General features: G+C 40.8%; 4 protein-coding genes across 4 annotated transcripts; 2 read left to right on the top strand and 2 right to left on the bottom strand.

The window, feature by feature from the left end:
- Positions 1–214: 214 nt before the first annotated feature.
- Positions 215–1006, bottom strand: ATPsynCF6 (ATP synthase, coupling factor 6). Its single transcript, XM_017160075.3, has 3 exons — positions 905–1006; positions 555–706; positions 215–490 (listed from the first exon to the last, which is right to left on the bottom strand). Exons 2-3 carry the CDS (start codon positions 704–706, stop codon positions 322–324), a joined length of 321 nt encoding a protein of 106 aa, XP_017015564.1. The 5' UTR covers positions 905–1006; the 3' UTR covers positions 215–321.
- A 728-nt stretch (positions 1007–1734) lies between these two features.
- On the top strand, positions 1735–3793 carry Sec13 (secretory 13). The gene is made up of 2 exons (XM_017160055.3): positions 1735–2130; positions 2926–3793. Exons 1-2 carry the CDS (start codon positions 1844–1846, stop codon positions 3710–3712), a joined length of 1074 nt encoding a protein of 357 aa, XP_017015544.2. The 5' UTR covers positions 1735–1843; the 3' UTR covers positions 3713–3793.
- A 1258-nt stretch (positions 3794–5051) lies between these two features.
- RpS3 (ribosomal protein S3) lies at positions 5052–6304 on the top strand. The gene is made up of 2 exons (XM_017160056.3): positions 5052–5204; positions 5472–6304. The coding sequence occupies exons 1-2, from the start codon at positions 5169–5171 to the stop codon at positions 6174–6176; spliced, it is 741 nt and encodes a 246-aa protein (XP_017015545.1). The 5' UTR covers positions 5052–5168; the 3' UTR covers positions 6177–6304.
- Positions 6305–8656: 2352 nt separating this feature from the next.
- On the bottom strand, positions 8657–10329 carry LOC108069812 (zinc carboxypeptidase). Its single transcript, XM_017160054.3, has one exon. The coding sequence runs from the start codon at positions 10259–10261 to the stop codon at positions 8891–8893; it is 1371 nt and encodes a 456-aa protein (XP_017015543.2). The 5' UTR covers positions 10262–10329; the 3' UTR covers positions 8657–8890.
- Positions 10330–18463: the final 8134 nt, after the last annotated feature.

Below are 18463 nucleotides of genomic sequence, written 5' to 3' on the forward strand. Positions count from 1 at the left end.
CCACGACTTTTGTATGTGGTCTTGATTCAAAATTGATTTTTGAAAGGATGATATTACCTTAATCTATTCAAATATTTAAAGAATCACTTTTTAAGATACTGTAACACTTTTCAATTAATTTCCAACATACTTTTAGGAAATTATTTTTAAACGAATATATGATGGGATATGATGAAGATTAGTCACTCTATATAATCCCTTGAGATGCACACACTTTTTATGGCTTTTACAAACGTATCGCTTGTGGTTTTCCCGATTTTATTGGTTGTTGTTGACGAAATCAGCAGCAGATTTTAAAGCAATTAGACTAAGGTTCGATCTTTACTGGGCGGCCTGGGTGATGGGGTCGACCTTGACATCGGGGAACTGGAATTCGGGGAACTTCAGCATGTCGGTCTTGCCATCGCTGCCGTACTGCTTGGCCACACGGTCCAGTTCGGTCTTGAGCTCCCGCTCGATCTCGGGATTCGAGTCCACCAGCTTGCCGCCACTGAAAGTACGAGAAATCAGGGTTACTCATAGGTATAATATAGGATATACCATCCAAAACTCACGAGCTCTTCTGCTTGTACTCGCGCACTTTGTCCAGGAACAGCTGCTGGATGGGATCGGAGGCCTTGCTCAAAGCGGGGGCCACAATTCCGAAGTTACGACGGGCCTCGGTGCGCAGGACACGCATGCCACTCAGCAGGGATTGCGACAGCATCTGGAATTTAAGGATATTCTGGTTAGAATTGCATATTTCGGCTTCCCCTTATATGTAACCTTAAAAAGGTTATGTAATACGAGTTGTTGTTTCGCGGGTTCCAGGGGTATTTCGTGTATGATTTTGCTGCGAACTATTGCTTTTTATCACTACACACTCTTAAAAGTAGTTTTTCTACTTTTTAATTGCTATTTTCACCTTATTTTCCTTGGCAAATGCAAACTTTCGTGCGGAAAAGTGTCAATTGTCAGTTCACAATGGCAGTTGGTGTTGGGGATGGGCGCGTGACCGATAGTTGCAGCACGAGCACGATAGAGCAGGGATGATATTTACCAGGGAACGAAAATAACTGTTATTGTAAATTTTTCATACAAAAAAATCACGCACTTAGAAGGGTCCTAAAAATTTTTTAAATGCACCACAATTTTTATTAGCCATTGTAGTTTACAAATCCGTAATGATTTTTATTTTTTGATTTTTATAATAAAACTCAAAAAATAACTGTTATTTTTTGATTTTTATGAATAACAGTTATTCCCTTGACATTTTTGAAAAAATGAAATAATTAAAAAAAACATAATACCCGTGCTTTTTATATCTTACTAAAAATTTGTTAAAAAAGGCAACCGCGCATATTTTATACCTATATTTTTTTAAAATTTTGTTTACCCACAAAATCGCCATAAATCAAGTTTGAGTTTTATTTTGATCACGACGAATAACTGTTATTTGTCAACTTTTATTATAAAACTCAAAAAATAACAGTTATTCTTTGAGTTTTACTTTACAAATCAGAAAATAACTGTTAAAGTGTGATTTTTAAAATAAAACTTATAACAGTTACGTTCCCTGATATTTACAAAAAATGTATGAATTTATGAAACTAAATTTTAGTAATTTCCATATAAGAAAACTTAAATGTTTCTCTTTATTTAATACGCTTTCATCTTTATATCAATATTTGATAATAGGTAGTCACGATTTAGGCACGAGTCACGCGCACATCCCTAGACCAGTGTGACCAGTGGGCAATCTGGTCACTCTGCTCGTCCAGGTTCCACGTCAAGCGCCGGAAAAAAAACACGACTTGCATTTATTTAATTTTCCTGGCAACCGGACCAACAGATTTCGAGCAAGATGGTGAGCCTGCTGCAGGAGATCGACACCGAGCACGAGGACATGGTACACCACGCGGCGCTGGACTTCTACGGCCTGCTGCTGGCCACCTGCTCCTCGGACGGCAGCGTCCGCATCTTCCACTCGCGCAAGAACAACAAGGCGCTGGCCGAGCTCAAGGGACACCAGGGACCCGTGTGGCAGGTGGCCTGGGCGCATCCCAAGTTCGGCAACATCCTGGCCTCGTGCTCCTACGACCGCAAGGTGATCGTCTGGAAGTCCACATCGCCCCGGGATTGGACTAAGCTGTAAGTAAACGCACACAGGCAGCGGGCAGAGGGCACACCCACACAAACAAGAGGGTGGGGATAGCGACTAGTGGATACCCTTTATTCTAACCCATTTATCCAAATTTATTTCTTTTGTTTTTCAACCTATTTGGCTTAATTATTAATGATAAGTAGATGAATTTATAAACGAAATCCAACAAATTGTGATACTATTTATTATAACCCATTTAACAACATATATTTTTCAGTTTTTCAATCCATTTGTCCTTATTATTAATTTATTAAATATTTGATATCTAAAACATTAAACATTAAAAAAAATTAAAACCACAAAAGATTAATGATAGATTAACATTGTGATAATTTTTATTATAATCGACCCATTTAACAAAATTTATATTTTCAGTTTTTGAATCCATTTGTCTTAATTATTAATTAAACATTTGATTTCTGAATATTTAAAAAAACCAAATCTGCAAAATATGAATGATAGATGCATTTATAAATGTTATTCGACAGATTGTGATAATTTTTGCTTTAATCGACTTTTAAATTAATTATTATAATTAAATATTTAAAATTTATAAATTATGATTATATTTTTAAGACAGTTCTAGGAAACTCCATTAGTTTATTGAAATTAATTTAACAAGTGCTGTAAAAATTGTACATCCTTATAAAACATAGGGTACCAAATAGCCTACACCCGCCTTTCCCCAAACATAAACTACATATGTCATACATATGTTTGGACTGATGTTATCACTAAACGACTGACTGCCACATCTAACCTTTGTGCCTGCCACATTTCAGATACGAATACAGCAACCACGACTCGTCGGTGAACTCGGTGGATTTCGCCCCATCGGAGTACGGACTGGTGCTGGCCTGCGCCAGTTCGGATGGCTCCATTTCGGTGCTGACCTGCAACACGGAGTACGGCGTGTGGGATGCCAAGAAGATACCGAATGCCCACACCATCGGCGTGAATGCCATATCCTGGTGCCCGGCCCAGGCGCCGGATCCGGCCTTCGATCAGCGGGTAACCTCGCGTTCGACGGCCGTCAAGCGACTGGTGAGCGGCGGATGCGATAATCTGGTGAAGATCTGGCGCGAGGACAACGACCGCTGGGTGGAGGAGCAGCGACTGGAGGCGCACTCCGATTGGGTGCGCGACGTGGCCTGGGCGCCGTCGATCGGCCTGCCCAGGTCGCAGATTGCCACGGCCTCGCAGGATCGCCATGTGATCGTGTGGAGCAGCAACTCGGATCTGACACAGTGGACATCGACGGTGCTGCACACATTCGACGATGCCGTGTGGAGCATCTCATGGTCCACCACCGGTAACATTCTGGCCGTCACCGGTGGGGATAACAATGTCACACTGTGGAAGGAGAACACCGAGGGACAGTGGATTCGCATCAACTACGAATCGGGCACTGCTATCCAGTCGAAGCAGCCGTCGCACCTTCCCCACGCCCATTCCCAGCAGCAGCAACAGGCGCCACAGCAGCACCAGCAGCAGGCGCCCCTGCATCCCGGGCCATCCTCCGATTCGGAGCACAGCTCGAACCTGTCCAACTCTCAACTATCCAACTGAAGAAATGTCGTGCTGAAGTCGTGGTCAAAAGTGTTATCTTACAAATATATATACGAAATACAATTAAATGTTTCCCCTAAACTGTGTTTTTGGTTTACTTACAATACTAGTTATTTCCACTTATGGATTTAAAAGAGGTCAGAGGTCTTAAGACGGTTTATATGTGTTCTTCGTTTCCCTCCGCTTTTATAAATATACGAACTTTCTCGCCATGACTTTGTCCGCGTTTAAACAAATTTTTATACCCGTTACTCGTAGAGTAAAAGGGTATCTTGTAACAGTTGATCAGGATCACTAGCCGAGTCGATCTAGCTATGTCCGTCTCTCCGTCTGTCCGTCTGTCTGTCTGTCTGTATGAACGCTGAGATCTCGGAAACTACAGAAGCTAGAAGGTTGAGATTTTCCCACACATATTCTTGGGCCTCCTACGAAGCCCAAGTTTATTTCAGCCCACACCTTCAAAGATTTCCCGGAAGTATAAATGCAATTTTCGAAATGTAGAAGATATTTTTTAAATCGGACCATTCATTAAAAAGTTTTGCGAAATCAAAATGGTATATGTATATCCATCTCCCTCGCACTCCCTTTAGCTGAGGGACGGGTATTAGATAGTCGGGACATTAACCCGACTATAGCGTTCTCTCTTGTGTTATTTGGACTGCAGCATTTTAAACACTGATCCACAATATCAGATAATAAGAGCGACTATAACTAGTAACAGTAACTATTCCCAAAGCTGTTGACTTGCTGAAAAATCAAAAACAAAAACAAATCAGCAATTTCAAAATCACTTTATTTGTTGAAAACTTTCAGGGAACTTAAAACCAATAAAACTGATTTATTATTGATAGTTACTGTCTAAAATTTTAAGCAAGCTAAGAAGAATTTCAAATTTACTTTCTAATTTGATTTTTAAGTAAATACTGGGTACTGGCGATAACTAAAATGTTACAGATATTATTGTTTTCCCTTCCACTTTGGGATATACCTCTTTTGTTTTTTTTTTATACTTTAGAATTTCGAAATAAATTTAACATAAACCATTTTGACGATCGAAAAATTAATGTTGAAATAGGGCAAATCCGCTACAATTTGGGTTGTCGTTTTTATATATCTATTCTTCGCAGACAGCTTACGTTTTGATTTCACTTTACATTTTTATTTCCCTTTCGTTTAAAATTCAATTCAATTCAGATGATTCAATTGCGCTCATTGAAATGTTAAAATTAACAGAGTAGTTAACAGTGCACATGAACATTAACTATCGATAGCTGTCGATAGAATACATCCGAATAATCGATTGTTTCAGCGTGACCGTTTGAAAACGTTTTCGGTATATTTGGGTTAAAAATGGTATTAACAGTATTTTTCGCCGCCCCGGTATTATGCGATCCCACGGCCACACCGGCCTTTTCTCCTTCTTTTCTGCGCACCACGTTTCCGATTCGACGTCAAAATGAATGCGACCCTTCCGATTTCCAAGAAACGCAAGGTAAATGTGCAAAACCGACCCGGAATAAGGTCCAGGACGATCTGCAGTCACCGCAGTTATGTTGTTTCCCCGGGGTTGTGTGAAAAACCCGGCCGGAGGGAGCAGAAAACCCGAGGGCTCTCTCGTTCGGAACTAACCTCAAAAAGCTGTGGGGCGTCCCAAAAACTTTGGGGGCTCAACAACGCGTGGTGAAACAACAACAAAAACAATATAGGGGAAAAATATAAAAGGGAACCCATCGGTAATAACTGTTTTCCCCACCCACAGTTCGTTTCCGATGGCATCTTCAAGGCCGAATTGAACGAGTTCCTGACCCGCGAACTCGCCGAGGATGGCTACTCCGGCGTGGAGGTGCGTGTGACCCCCTCCCGCACCGAGATCATCATCATGGCCACCAAGACCCAGCAGGTTCTCGGCGAGAAGGGCCGCCGCATCCGTGAGCTGACCGCCATGGTGCAGAAGCGTTTCAACTTCGAGACCGGACGCATTGAGCTGTACGCCGAGAAGGTGGCCACCCGCGGCCTGTGCGCCATCGCCCAGGCTGAGTCGCTGCGCTACAAGCTCACCGGAGGATTGGCCGTCCGTCGTGCCTGCTACGGCGTGCTCCGCTTCATCATGGAGTCCGGCGCCAAGGGCTGCGAGGTTGTCGTCTCCGGCAAGCTGCGCGGTCAGCGCGCCAAGTCGATGAAGTTCGTCGATGGCCTGATGATCCATTCGGGTGATCCGTGCAACGACTACGTCGAGACCGCCACCCGTCACGTGCTCCTCCGCCAGGGAGTGCTGGGCATCAAGGTCAAGATCATGCTGCCCTACGATCCCAAGAACAAGATCGGCCCCAAGAAGCCGCTGCCCGACAACGTGTCCGTTGTGGAGCCCAAGGAGGAGAAGATCTACGAGACGCCCGAGACCGAGTACAAGATCCCGCCGCCCAGCAAGCCCCTCGACGATCTGTCGGAGCCGAAAGTTTTGTAAATCTAGTTTTACTGTTCATCCAATGAGCGACTAGCTGAGAGAGTTGCCCTCAAATACAACAAATCGACAGAAACAAAACAAAAAAAAACACAAACTAAATTCAATAAACACAACCCATAAGTAAATAACCCACTTGTGCAGTGCAGTGTAGAGTGCGAGGGTGGGCCCTAAAGTTGGCCACGGTCCGATTTGCAAACCTGTTTTGCCAAAAACCTTGAAGAGAAAAGTATAATTCGGTTGTCTAAAAGATTCCAACGCCAGTAAATCTGCATATAGTTATTCCAGTTCCTCAGAAACTGATTTAAAATGTCACAAACAATTTTTTTTAATGAAATATCACCAGTTTAGGAAATTTTATATATTAATCATGATTTTAGGAAGAACCCGAATATGGTTTAATATTAATTTAATTCAAGCGAATGCATTTTCTAGCAGATATAGGATCATTCTAGGCTAAATTTAGCCAATAAAATAATAAAACCTTGAAGAGAAAATTATAATTCGGTTGTCCAAAACTTAGACAGTTCCTTAGTAGCTGATTTAAATATTCACAAATATATTTTTTAATGAAAATTCACCAGTTTTGGAAATCTAAATATTAATTGAGATTTTAAAAAGAACTTGAATATTGTTTAATATTAATTAATTAATAATTTTATTATGGCAAATGCATTTTCTAGGAGATATAGTATCAATCTAGGTTACATTTCAACAACTAATCATCACTTAACTGCCAGGGCATCTTAACTTCGGCTTGCCGAATCGCACTTCCTTTCTTGTTTCGCCTCGCCTTGCCGCATTTTATTTCAATTTCTCGTGAAGCGGAAATCAGCGATTAAAACGGCTCACATTTTGTCCAGTTGCGCGCTGATTTATGAGGCTGTCCTTCGGGGCAACATGAGTGTCCGGTGTGTGTCTGCCAGTTTCTGGGACCGCTGATAACCCGGTCCTCGTATTTATCATGTTGATATGTTTATTTCCCAGCCGGCACAGTGACACGGCCCATGGGCAATGCAGCAATTGCAGCGTGAAAATCAACAATCGTTCAATTTATCAACATTTGCGAGATTATAACAGCGAGCAGCGCGGGAGAAAGATATTTTATTTCTGTTTTTTTTTCTTTTTATTTCGGTTTGCGCAAAGAATTCGTGCCCGTTTGGAGCGGCCTGAAATCGCAGCTGCAGCACACGATCCTCGCTCCTCGATCCCGATGACAAATGGCCACATGCAACACCAACGGAGGAGGTGGAGCAAATTGAGGAGGAGGAACAGGCGGCTTGTCTCGGCGGCATCACGCATCAAGTTGCGATTTGAGCCATAAATCTAAATTAGCTGGCTGGTCGTAGGAGAGTTCCTGGTTTTCCTGGCTCCTCCACTTGCCCCAATCAATTAGGTGCACATAAAAGCAGACGAAACAAATTTCCAGGCCATCTCTGCCATCGCGGCGACTGTGAGAAATCTTTTCCCCCACTCACCACTCGCAATTGTTCTGTCCATTGTTGTTGCGGTTCATTTCAACGCTGGCATAAATCATAAAGAACCTTTTAAACACGACTTTGAACGTATGATTTCAACACAATTTGTAAATAAATTAGATCGTGATTATGGCAACATCAATATCGCCAGCAACATCAACATCAGCAGCCGCAGCAGCAACATTATTAACCGGCCAGTGTCTGGCATGTGTGGCTGCCATAGCTCTCCTACTAACTATATATTATAATGGCCCAAACAACAAAGCGAGACCAAACCAAAGCAAAACAAAAACTCGACAATTGCCGTCAACAAGTCTGCTATGTCGGCAGCAATGTGTTGCTGGTGTTGCTAGTTGCTAGTCCATGTTGCTGTTGTGCGCCAGAGTGCAACATGCATATTGTCTGTCGAGGCTGCGCAGGTTCATAACTCGCCTGTCAGCTGCCAGGCTGAGTTCTGACAAAGTCAGTTAAGATTTGATAGGACACTGATTTTATACACTCTGGATCCTAGTTTAAAAATTACAAATATTTCTTCATTTTATCTACATTTTGTATATCCTAAAGAATTCGCGTATTTATTTATATTATTTTATATCTTCATTTTACTTACATTTTGTATATCCTAAAGAATTCGCGTATTTCTTTATATTTTTTTATCTTTATTTTATTTACATTTTGTATATTCTAAAGAATTCGCGCATTTATTTTTTTAAATACTAAAAACTTTTTTTGAACAAAAGGTATCCGCTTTACGATTTAAAACTTTGCTTTAAAATTTATAAAACAAGTTAAAATTATAAAATAATATAGTATTATAAAAATTATACGTTGCTAAAGAATACTGAAAATCAGTGTATAAAAAAGGACCAATCGAAATTAGAATTCAACCAATATCGTCCAGTCATACCATAAAAATCCCATCTTACCTCCAATAAATCCTCGCTAAATAAACCCCAAAACCAATGGACCCCCTGCGAAATGCAAGTGCACAATAACAATGCATCGTAACTGTAATAGTTGCAACTATTTCTGTAAGGTTGTTCGAGTCTGACTATATTTGCTTTGATTTACCAACATTATTATGAGGTTTTGTGTCATGATTTTGCCATCATTATTTAGCATTAAGAAACGATGGCGCGTAATGTGTTTTTCATGTGAACTGCCAGGCCAGACGACATTTATCATCATCATCGTCGTCGTCGTCGTCTTTGGATTTGGATGTGCAGCTGAGGCTGGAGATCACTGGTAATAGCCTCGTTTGCCGGCCTCCTGCACGATCGTTTGGATGGAGGCGAAGGCTTCTGCTGCCGTGGGTTCGATCTCCTTGGCGGACAAAATGAACAGGTCCTCGCTATCCGCCGGTCCACGCAGCTCGTACGAGAAGGTAATGGGTATCTTTAGCTGACCATGAGCCCAATCCTTGGATCCACCAGACGAGGGATAGATGGTCTCGTAAATGCTGCCACTCTTGTAGATCCTGCCACTCACATCCTTGATCCGCTGAGCAGCCAGTTGGCCAATCTCCTTTAGATCCTGATAGTTATTCACACGCTGGGCACTGTGTCCATAGGGAAACATGATCATCTGGGAGTAGCTATGCAGCGCTATAAAAGTACGTATGCGCTCCGAAACAACCCGGTTCTTTATGAACTCAGTCATCGCGTGGGTTTCCACCTCACTTCCAGCCGAAGGTCCCGAGTAATCATAGCGGCAGGGATCTCCACTGGCTCCCGTGACGTTCCAATGAAATGGGAAGTTCCGATTGAGATCCACACCTCGGCAGATCCCGAAGAGAGCTCGATTTTTGCGCCACATGCGATCGCCCTGGAAGGTGTAGCGATATCCATCGGGATTTACGGTGGGAAAGATGTACCAGTTTTGGGAGCGCGCTAATTCCTGGATGGTCGGATCCTGGGAGTTCACCAGCTGGTCGATGATATAGGTAGCCGTGGCCGGAGCAATCCATTCGCGAGCATGAATCCCGCTCTCCACGAAGACAGTGGTTCGATTCTCCCCGTCAAAAGCGATCTTCACACCCTGAATGGGCCTTCCCTGGGTGCTGACACCCAACTGGACTAGGGTAACCACCTCGGGATGCTTCTTGGCCAGATTCCCCAGCCAGGCATCGATACTCTCCAGCGAATGATAGCGTTTCCAGTCGAATTGGTCGGGTGTGATTCCTTCCGGAGCCACCTCGCGATAGTTGGCATCGATCAGGGCCTGGAAATTGTGATTCAGCACCCTATGCGTCACATTATAGCTGTGCACCAAATCATCGAAGTCGGCCACCTTGGCAGCCGTCACCATAATGGTCAGCTTTTGACCTGGTTGCCGGGCATGACCCATGAAGGAGCACGAATCGCTGGCCAATTCCAGGGCCTGAAAGATCCGGACATGTTCTTCACTGGCCAATTCCACTTGGTAGATGCGCGTGTGATCGTAGCGGGCTTGAACTGGAGGTGGAACTGCAGCTGGTTTTACCTCCTCGTCCAGGGCACACTGATCCGCCTTGGTGCAGAAACTAGCTGCCTGGGATTTGTGGATAACCTCTAGGGTAACCAGGAGGAGTAGTAGCTGTAGCGGTTTGGGAATCCATTTTTTGGGTAACATCTTGAGGGTTCTACTGTTAAAATCGAATTAAAATTTTTCCATTCCTTTCTTCCCCAGCGGAGAGTGACTTATACGCACAAAAGTAAGTGGCGATAAGGAAATTTAAGACTTTAGAAAGTCGACTGATTAATACCTTCGATTATAAATTATAATAGATCAGGTGAGTTTTAATGTTCACACAAAAAAAGCATGTTCACGTAAAATCGATTTGGCTATATCAATTTCAGGTCATGCAAAACCCATATCGTCTTTACATGAAATATTTTTTCGACCAGCTCAAATTTACCGGGCCGCATATCAAATTAAAATTGATCTTAAATAATGTAAAATCTATCTACGTTTCATATCGATTTTTTTTGGGTATAGTGTAATTAAATAAAGTTAATTATTTAAATTTAAAGCGGGTTAAATTGTGTTAATTATTTTTTTAAATTAGTAATTTAATATTGTTTTTGCATTATGAGTCAAGAATGCCACAATAATATATTCTACCTATGTTGCTTTAGAAAAATTAGGGAAATATCTTCCAAAAAACTACTTATAGATCTATATACTATCCATGTTGACGTGTTACAGGGTATAAAACATTGAACTTAATTCTGTGACATCGACAGCAAATCTCCCGTTTATGATAAGCTTCACACACCCAAGATTCTCAATCGAGCTTTCGTTTCCCAACTCATCTCAGTTTTGAACCGAGCCGAACAGAACAGATCTATCTCCCTGATCTCCGGATCCCCTTCTCCTCGCCGGCGGGCAATCGAAGTCAACGATTTATGATCACCTTTCATAACACTTCATTAGTTACATTTTTGGTAGAATTTATAGCGCAATTGCAATAGGAAAACGTTTAACGAGCTTGTTCTCGAGCGGGGAAAACGCAGAGCGGACCAAATTTGGACGGGCAATTGCCTCGATGGCAACAAGTGGATGGCGCAACATGGGTCCAAGTCCAGTGTGGATCCGATCTGAACCGATGTAACCATGTTACCATGTCGCCGAGTTGCGTCTTCGTTTCCACTTTGCTGCCACAGCACAGGAACCAATTAAACTCAACGTGCTCAAATATTTGGCGCTGCTAATGGAGCTTAAATGGTAATGTGGTCCAAGGTTTCTCCACGGAGATCTTCTTCTTCGGCGGCTGTATTGCTATACTTCTAGACCAAAGCGATTCAGACTGTGTCGAAAGACTTTAAAAATACGTTATCAAATAAAGAAACAAGTTAGAAATATTTATAGGGAATTTAGGTTGATTTATTAATCCAAAAAATTGAATTTTAAAGTATTTCACCTGTATAATCTATATTGATTTATTATGGGCTACCTTTGTAGAAGTTTTCTCACTCAATTTACAACTGCATAACATTGTATTATGCAACTGCTACTCCACCATCGCAATCCATCCAACCATTCCGCTCATATACGAAAATTCATTTCTCTTAATTGACTTAACGTGACTTGGACTTGAGAAAAACCAATTACAAAGCCACATTAATATCTGGCAACAATTTGCTGCTTTTTGAGCAACACAATTTTGTGCCTGGCATGCAACCGAAATTTTAATTAAGAAAATGATTTTCGGATTGGGGGTGGTTGGGTTGCTGCTGCAGGAGCTGCAGGTTGTTTTTTTCTATTCGGCGTGGGCGGCTTATGCTCAAAATAATCTTATCAAACATTTTGGCAATTAATTCGACAGAATGACAGCGGGGTTACAAGGGGGGGAGGGGTTGTGGATGTGGAATTAGAGCCGCAAACAGAAGCTGCGGATTGGCCAGTTGCCCATAAAAGCATTTTAATTTCTTAATTTACCACAAACTATAAATCATGGCCTTAGGTGTTTTGGCCATATAATGTAAGCCACCTTGCAGTGGCATTCGCATTCGCACCATTTTCCAGCATTTCGCAGTCGCTATGGAAATGCCTTCCATCTTTTCCTTTAACTCGATGCACTGGAAACAACTGAAATATTGGAGAGGTTTATTACTTTATTATATAAAAACAGGAAAAACGGTTAATATTTAATACACATAAGCTGAAATTTGAAAATTCCTAGGAATTTAGTTTATAATAATCTTATTATGAACATGAAAATTTCGAAGCTGTAAGAGATTTTTACCCAGATGATTTCAGTTTTAAATTCTACACAAACAAAAAAAACCTCGAGGTGAAATCGAGATGCGCATGGTAAATTGATAGTACTACATACGCCTGGCCAGTGGTTTACATTTCGAGCATATCGAATTGAGGCATCTCATGTCAAAATTATTACCACGTAACATCAAATCGATCATTTCTTCATATCAATTCATTTTTTGGGTGTAGTAATTCTTATTAATCTTAAAACCTGTAAAAGTAAAGTATTTGCTTTCCTACAACAGCCAAGCTTTTTACCAGAGGTCACTCAATAAAATAAAAAGTTGATCCATTTCTTTGGCCTTTCGTAACCCATGATTTTTTCAGTGTATCCTTCCACGGCAGCTTGGGTGTTGTAAAAATACCAAAAATACCTGGCTGCCGTGTTGGTCACGTCTTGGCCGCCTGTCTGGACCAGCGGCTTCATTAGGTGATGCTTGTACATATTAATTAAAATGTGTATCCCGCAGATACACTCGTATAAGTGCACCGGCGAGTGCCGTAGATGGCGGGGCACTAAATCATCTCCCCGGGCCAATGCAATGCAATGCGACTATTTGCACTGCTTTCGCATATGGAAATCGTTGCAACACGCCGAGTTTTCCAACTGCCCGCTATGTTTGCGTTAATTGGCAGCACTTTCTTGGGGCCGGGCGTCCAAAAGAATGAAGCCAATTCAAATTGAACAATTACAATTACGGAAAAATCTCAGTGGTTGTTGCCATTTTTTTGTTTTTTTTTTTTGTCACATAAATCAAGGAAATGTCAGAAATTTGCCATGACTTGTCGCGCGTCCGGGCTTTGGCCGCCAAATTAATGCAATTTTGTGTAAATTACTCATTAAAAACGAAATAAATTTCCAGTGGAAGGCATAAATCACGCCTTATAGAGCGCTACAAGCCACACAAACGAATAACAAAAAAACAAACAGAAAACTAAACAGAAAACTCAACTAAACAAAAGTCTCGATTACCCCGGCCAGGTTGTAAATGAAATTTTCATTTTGCCGGGAAATCGACGGGGAAGTGCAATGGGGGGAAAACTCCAATTAGATATTTTATTGCTAATGTGAGCTTGTCAGATCGCCTGGCCAAGCAACTCGAGTGTCCAGCTCGGCTGTCCAATGTGTTCGGTGCCTGTCGACATCAATTAAAAGCGCATTTGACAATGATATTTATACTTGGGCTCGGTCTTTGGTTTCGGATACCCATACCCCTACCCAGGTTCGGTAATTATAGATCAACTGCCTAACTGCCAGCCCAGCGGAAAAGTGTGCTCTCTGCAAATATATGTGTTATATATATTTGAACAGATATTGCCAACAACTGAAAAGATTGGGCAAATAACCCGATGTTGTTTGTTTTTGGGCCGACAACTACGTACATTGTTGCAAAGCCAACCAACCAAGCAGGCAGCTAGCAAATTATCAGCGGGCCAAAACAAATGTAAAAATGTTTGAATTCGTAACAAACACACTCAGTGGCCATATTTGTTTGGGCCCAAACTAATGACGTGGCTCGCTGGCCGGTGTTTTAATTGTGAAATGCCGTGCAATAAATTGCAAGATGGCCAAAAACCGAATGAGCCAGCTAGCCTACTGTGGCACATATAGCCGGTAAAAGCTTTAATTCTAGTGCTTTAAAATTTTAATAAAATATAAAAATATGGGAAATGAAAAACATTTTTACCTACAAATTAATATTTTTAATGTAAATATTATTTAACATATGAGAGTTGTACTACTTATTTTGCCATTAAAATTAATTTTTACATATGTATAGAAATTTTACATTTTTTTCTAAGGTCCTTAAAAAAAGGTATACAAATATTATTATAGTCGAAAGTTAAAAAAATAAATTGTGTCAAATATTCAATTAACCAAAATTTATATTGGATAAAAAGAAAATATTTACAATATTTTTAACTCGTTTGTATTTTTCGAAATTAAAAGAAGGGGTAAACTTCAACCATTTGTAGAACACTTAAACTTATTTTTCCTATTCTGAAACATTTAATAATTGTCCCAAAAACATGACTTTTCACCCCATAGTTCAGCGGGCAGAGCGAGCCCAATATCCTGAGTGCAACTGCAATTCAATTACAGCTCAATTTCATGGCAGCAGCGGAGAGCCATGGCCATTTAGAGAGCACGGCGACAATTTGTTTATGGAACCGCCGCGGACTTTAAATGGTCCGGTGCATAAATCACTCGCTCTCGGCTCCGATCAACCCCGATTGTCAATTGGCAATACATATCGCCTGTAATTGGGAAGGCGGAGCTGGGCCCAAAACATCACCCACTGCTCCTCTCAGTTCTCAGCAATTTAGCATGGCATGGCAAAACAATTTGCATGGATCTCTGATCCACTTGCAATTAGACTGGCGTGCTGCCCTCAGGACAGCAGCAATATCAGCCGTTGCTACGGCAGCAACATGCCGCAGAGTTGCTAACTGTTGCCACTTAATTTCTTAATTTGCCATTGCGTGTTGTATCTACTAGGTACTAATGACATCATTTGCCAGCCTAGACCTGGCTTAGTAACTAATACTCTATAGGGTTGCATTCTTTGGGAATTACCTTTAGCTTGTATTATCCTTTGGCCTGGCGACGAATGGCCGCAGCAAGTGGCACATTGCATGCCACTTGCAATCCGCTTGCAACACACCGGCAACTCTAGCCATGAGCAACTCATAAATGTGGCCAGCACAAGGCAAACGCAAAACGACTTCCTGCTCCTCGAACATGTCATGGCGGGCCAACGAACATGCAACACACATGTGACTGTGCTACACTCAGAAAAAATGCACGATAACGTTAGAAAATTCGTTAAAATTTTTTTAAATTTTCGAGCCCATTTTTTTTTAAATTTTGGAATATTTTACAGGGTTTAATGACAATACTGCCATAAAATTCCCAGAAATGTGAAAACTCTTTCGGAAAATTTCTAATTATCGCCTAAAAATTTTATGTCAAAAAAATTATTTTGTTTATGAAAAAACATTTTGGGTTGAAATTATAAAGGTGGGTATTTATTTTTTGTTTTAACGTTTGCTTTTTAATTTAAAACGTTTATTAAAGGCTTTTCAGCTTCCAAAAGAATATTTCTTGAATTATGCTGTTCTCAAGAAATTATACGAAATAAGTTTAAGGAGTTAATTATTTTCCTATGTGTAGCACCATATTTCATGCACGCAGGCGCCTCTTCAAAAAGTCGGTTGCTGCTGCTGCTGCTGCCTCATCTTTAGCGGCCTCTTCAGTCAATAAAAATCTCTGGCAAAAATGTTGCTTACGAAAATCCAACAAGCACCGCATGCCAACATGATTTTTCTTCTTTTTCATTATTGTATTGCGACATTTTTGCGTTGGTTGCTGCTCTGCGAAATCAAAGCACGCCAGCAGCAGCAGCAGCGGCAGCAACATGCACAGCAGCAACATCATCAGCGACATCGCAGCAGCAACATGAAGGCGACTCTGCCAACAAATCGCTGGCGAAAAATGTGCGCGCGATAAATTTATGTTGGCAACATCAAATCGACGTAAATTACGCGACGCCTGGTTACCAGGCTGCCAGTTAGCCAGGCGGCGCTTTGGCTGTTAAATTCTTGGCTCAAAGGGGGCAGAGCAATTGGCAATCGTGGCCAACGGACTGGGGCAGATGCTGCTCGCGAGAGCAAAGACAGAGTGACTCTAGCAACACATTAATTCACGCGTACTTAACACGACCAATGGCACAATGGGTAAAGAGTTATATTTTTCTAAAAAATCTTCATTTTCTAAATTATATAATAGCAGGTTGTAGAATTAGTAAACATTACAAAACAGCATTTTAATTTTGACGAATGTTTTTGTAAATAATTACAAATGTATTTCAATTAAAATGAAAATTGTTCCACTTCTGTAAATTATGCCTAATAAAAATATTTTCTTAAAAATTTCTTACTTAAGATAATAATCTTTTTCGAGTCGGAGAATCTCCGAGAGAGAAATCGGCAAAATTACATAATTTAATATAAAATGCACCAGAATTGCATGGTAAAAACGATATGCTATATATACCAGAAATTTACCATACGCATATCGTTTTTTCTCTGTATAATTAATTTATGGTACATATAAATTTCGTTAGAAATAGTATTTTTAGCCCACTGTGCACTGTGGCCATTCAGGTTGCTGTTGCTGGTTGTCATCCCCATCTGTAATACAAACGCATGCCTTGATTGTGGGGGAAGTGGAAGGGGAATGGGAATGGGAATAGAGTAGATGCTGCCGGCAAATTGCTGTTTGTAATTGATTTAAATACGTTGACGTTGCGTGGCAAATAACTCAGGCCGCTGCTCGAGTCGAGTTGATTATATGGCCCGGACATTGCTGCTTAATTGTTGCCACACAGCCCCAGAACTTTCCCAAATGCTTCGTCTGGATGCCATCCCATTGGCTTTATCATTATCCGATGGCTGACTATCTGGCCAGCTCGATAGTTGGCGTGAAAGCAAACAACACGGCGGAACAACAGTCGCCAATTATCGTTTTGATTAATGCTCGCTGCCAAAATGGATTTTCATAAGCGCTTTTCACCATTTCTTCCCATCAATTATCATAAATACAAACAAATTTGCAATAAACTGCACAGCACGCAGCGGAGAAGGCAATTTTCCAGCCGGGTTAAAGGCAAACAGCCATTCAGGCACAACAGCAACACCATGGGCCAGGCCAGCAACTTCAATTACAATCACGTCAACATCATTTTCAACGCAACGAGATATATTTCTATTAGCCGAATTAATGTCAGCATAATTAATCACATCCAATAATGTTAGGTGAGCAAAGCAGCAACAGAAACAAACAGCAACAGCAACAACAGCAGCAACATGCAACCAGCAACATCCTCTCAGGGTCAACAGTTCGTGTTGCACCTTTCCATCGCGATTCCCTGGAGACCTTCACACTTTTGTTTATTGGCCACAATGCGTAGGTTGTAGCCAGGGGCATTTTATAAGGCTTGGACCAAGACTCCTTTAGGAGGCCGTAGAGCTAATGCAATTTGATTGTTTGTTGGCCCGGTGTTTCGCCTGACCAAGACGAATCTCTTAGCCAGATGATAACGTTGGCAGATTCATAATTGCAATCCCAGTAAAAGAAATAATCCTGGGAAATTGCTGTAGTAAATGCCAAGCATTTCTAGAGTTTATATATCGACATAAGAAAGTTGAAATATGAACATTTAATATACCAGTCGCAATTGCTTTTTATAATTCTATGTTGTTTTATGCTAGTTTTAATAATGTTATTTGGAGGAAATCAAAACTTTGAAATTTAAATTTTAAATATATTATAATATTATTCAAATATATTTAATAATATAAAATAATATTTTTTTCAATACCTCATAAAGTATTTTTATAATCGACTAAAGTCCCGAACCTTCGGGTGTCTGTTTTATCCTTCAATATCTTTACAGCCATTCCATAATTTGTATCCAGCTGCTTTAAGGCGTTTCCACGTCAGATTCTGGATCATAGTTTTTTTGCCAAGTTTCTTGATTTATTTGGCATAATTTTTTTATTGGCAGTTTCAACACGTTGATGGCTATCAATTTGCACAAATTAAAAATTAATTGCGAATTTATGGCTTTTAATTTACTTATCGTTTGATTTATGCCCAAACACTGCAGCCGAAATACTTTTTATGATTTAAAGCTCAGCCGGCCAGTGCGCAGACTTGCTTTTTTTAATTATTTTATTTCATTTTTTCGGCGGTCCAGTTGGCTGCACTTAGAATAGTTAAGAGCCCAGGCATTTAACTGAAAATTAATTGCAAGCGTTTTATATTTTTATTTTGAGAGCATTTGAGAGCTGATAAAAAAGCCGTCCAACTTGGGCCCGTTTAAGCCAAGCGGAAGTGGCATGTCAACGTCACATTAGAGCCAAGAGCCTATAAAAACCAAACTAAATCAAATGAAATCAAATAAAAAGCTACACCAAATGTAAATGCAATTTGCAAATTTTACTTGCATTTTTCTAACAATATTGCCAATTTATACGAGGGCAAAGCGCCTGTGTCCCGAATTA

The sequence above is a fragment of the Drosophila takahashii genome, chromosome 3R (assembly GCF_030179915.1).
Source record: "Drosophila takahashii strain IR98-3 E-12201 chromosome 3R, DtakHiC1v2, whole genome shotgun sequence".
Taxonomy (NCBI): Eukaryota; Metazoa; Arthropoda; class Insecta; order Diptera; family Drosophilidae; genus Drosophila; species Drosophila takahashii.

Bases quoted from the DNA above. Each gene is read 5' to 3' on its own strand.
- ATPsynCF6 (XM_017160075.3), bottom strand. From the start codon at position 706: ATGCTGTCGCAATCCCTGCTGAGTGGCATGCGTGTCCTGCGCACCGAG. The intron at 491-554 runs GTGAGTTTTGGA...TCGTACTTTCAG, and splicing joins GAGTACAAGCAGAAGAGCTC to TGGCGGCAAGCTGGTGGACT.
- Sec13 (XM_017160055.3), top strand. From the start codon at position 1,844: ATGGTGAGCCTGCTGCAGGAGATCGACACCGAGCACGAGGACATGGTA. The intron at 2,131-2,925 runs GTAAGTAAACGC...GCCACATTTCAG, and splicing joins CCCCGGGATTGGACTAAGCT to ATACGAATACAGCAACCACG.
- RpS3 (XM_017160056.3), top strand. From the start codon at position 5,169: ATGAATGCGACCCTTCCGATTTCCAAGAAACGCAAG. The intron at 5,205-5,471 runs GTAAATGTGCAA...CCCCACCCACAG, and splicing joins CGATTTCCAAGAAACGCAAG to TTCGTTTCCGATGGCATCTT.
- LOC108069812 (XM_017160054.3), bottom strand. From the start codon at position 10,261: ATGTTACCCAAAAAATGGATTCCCAAACCGCTACAGCTACTACTCCTC.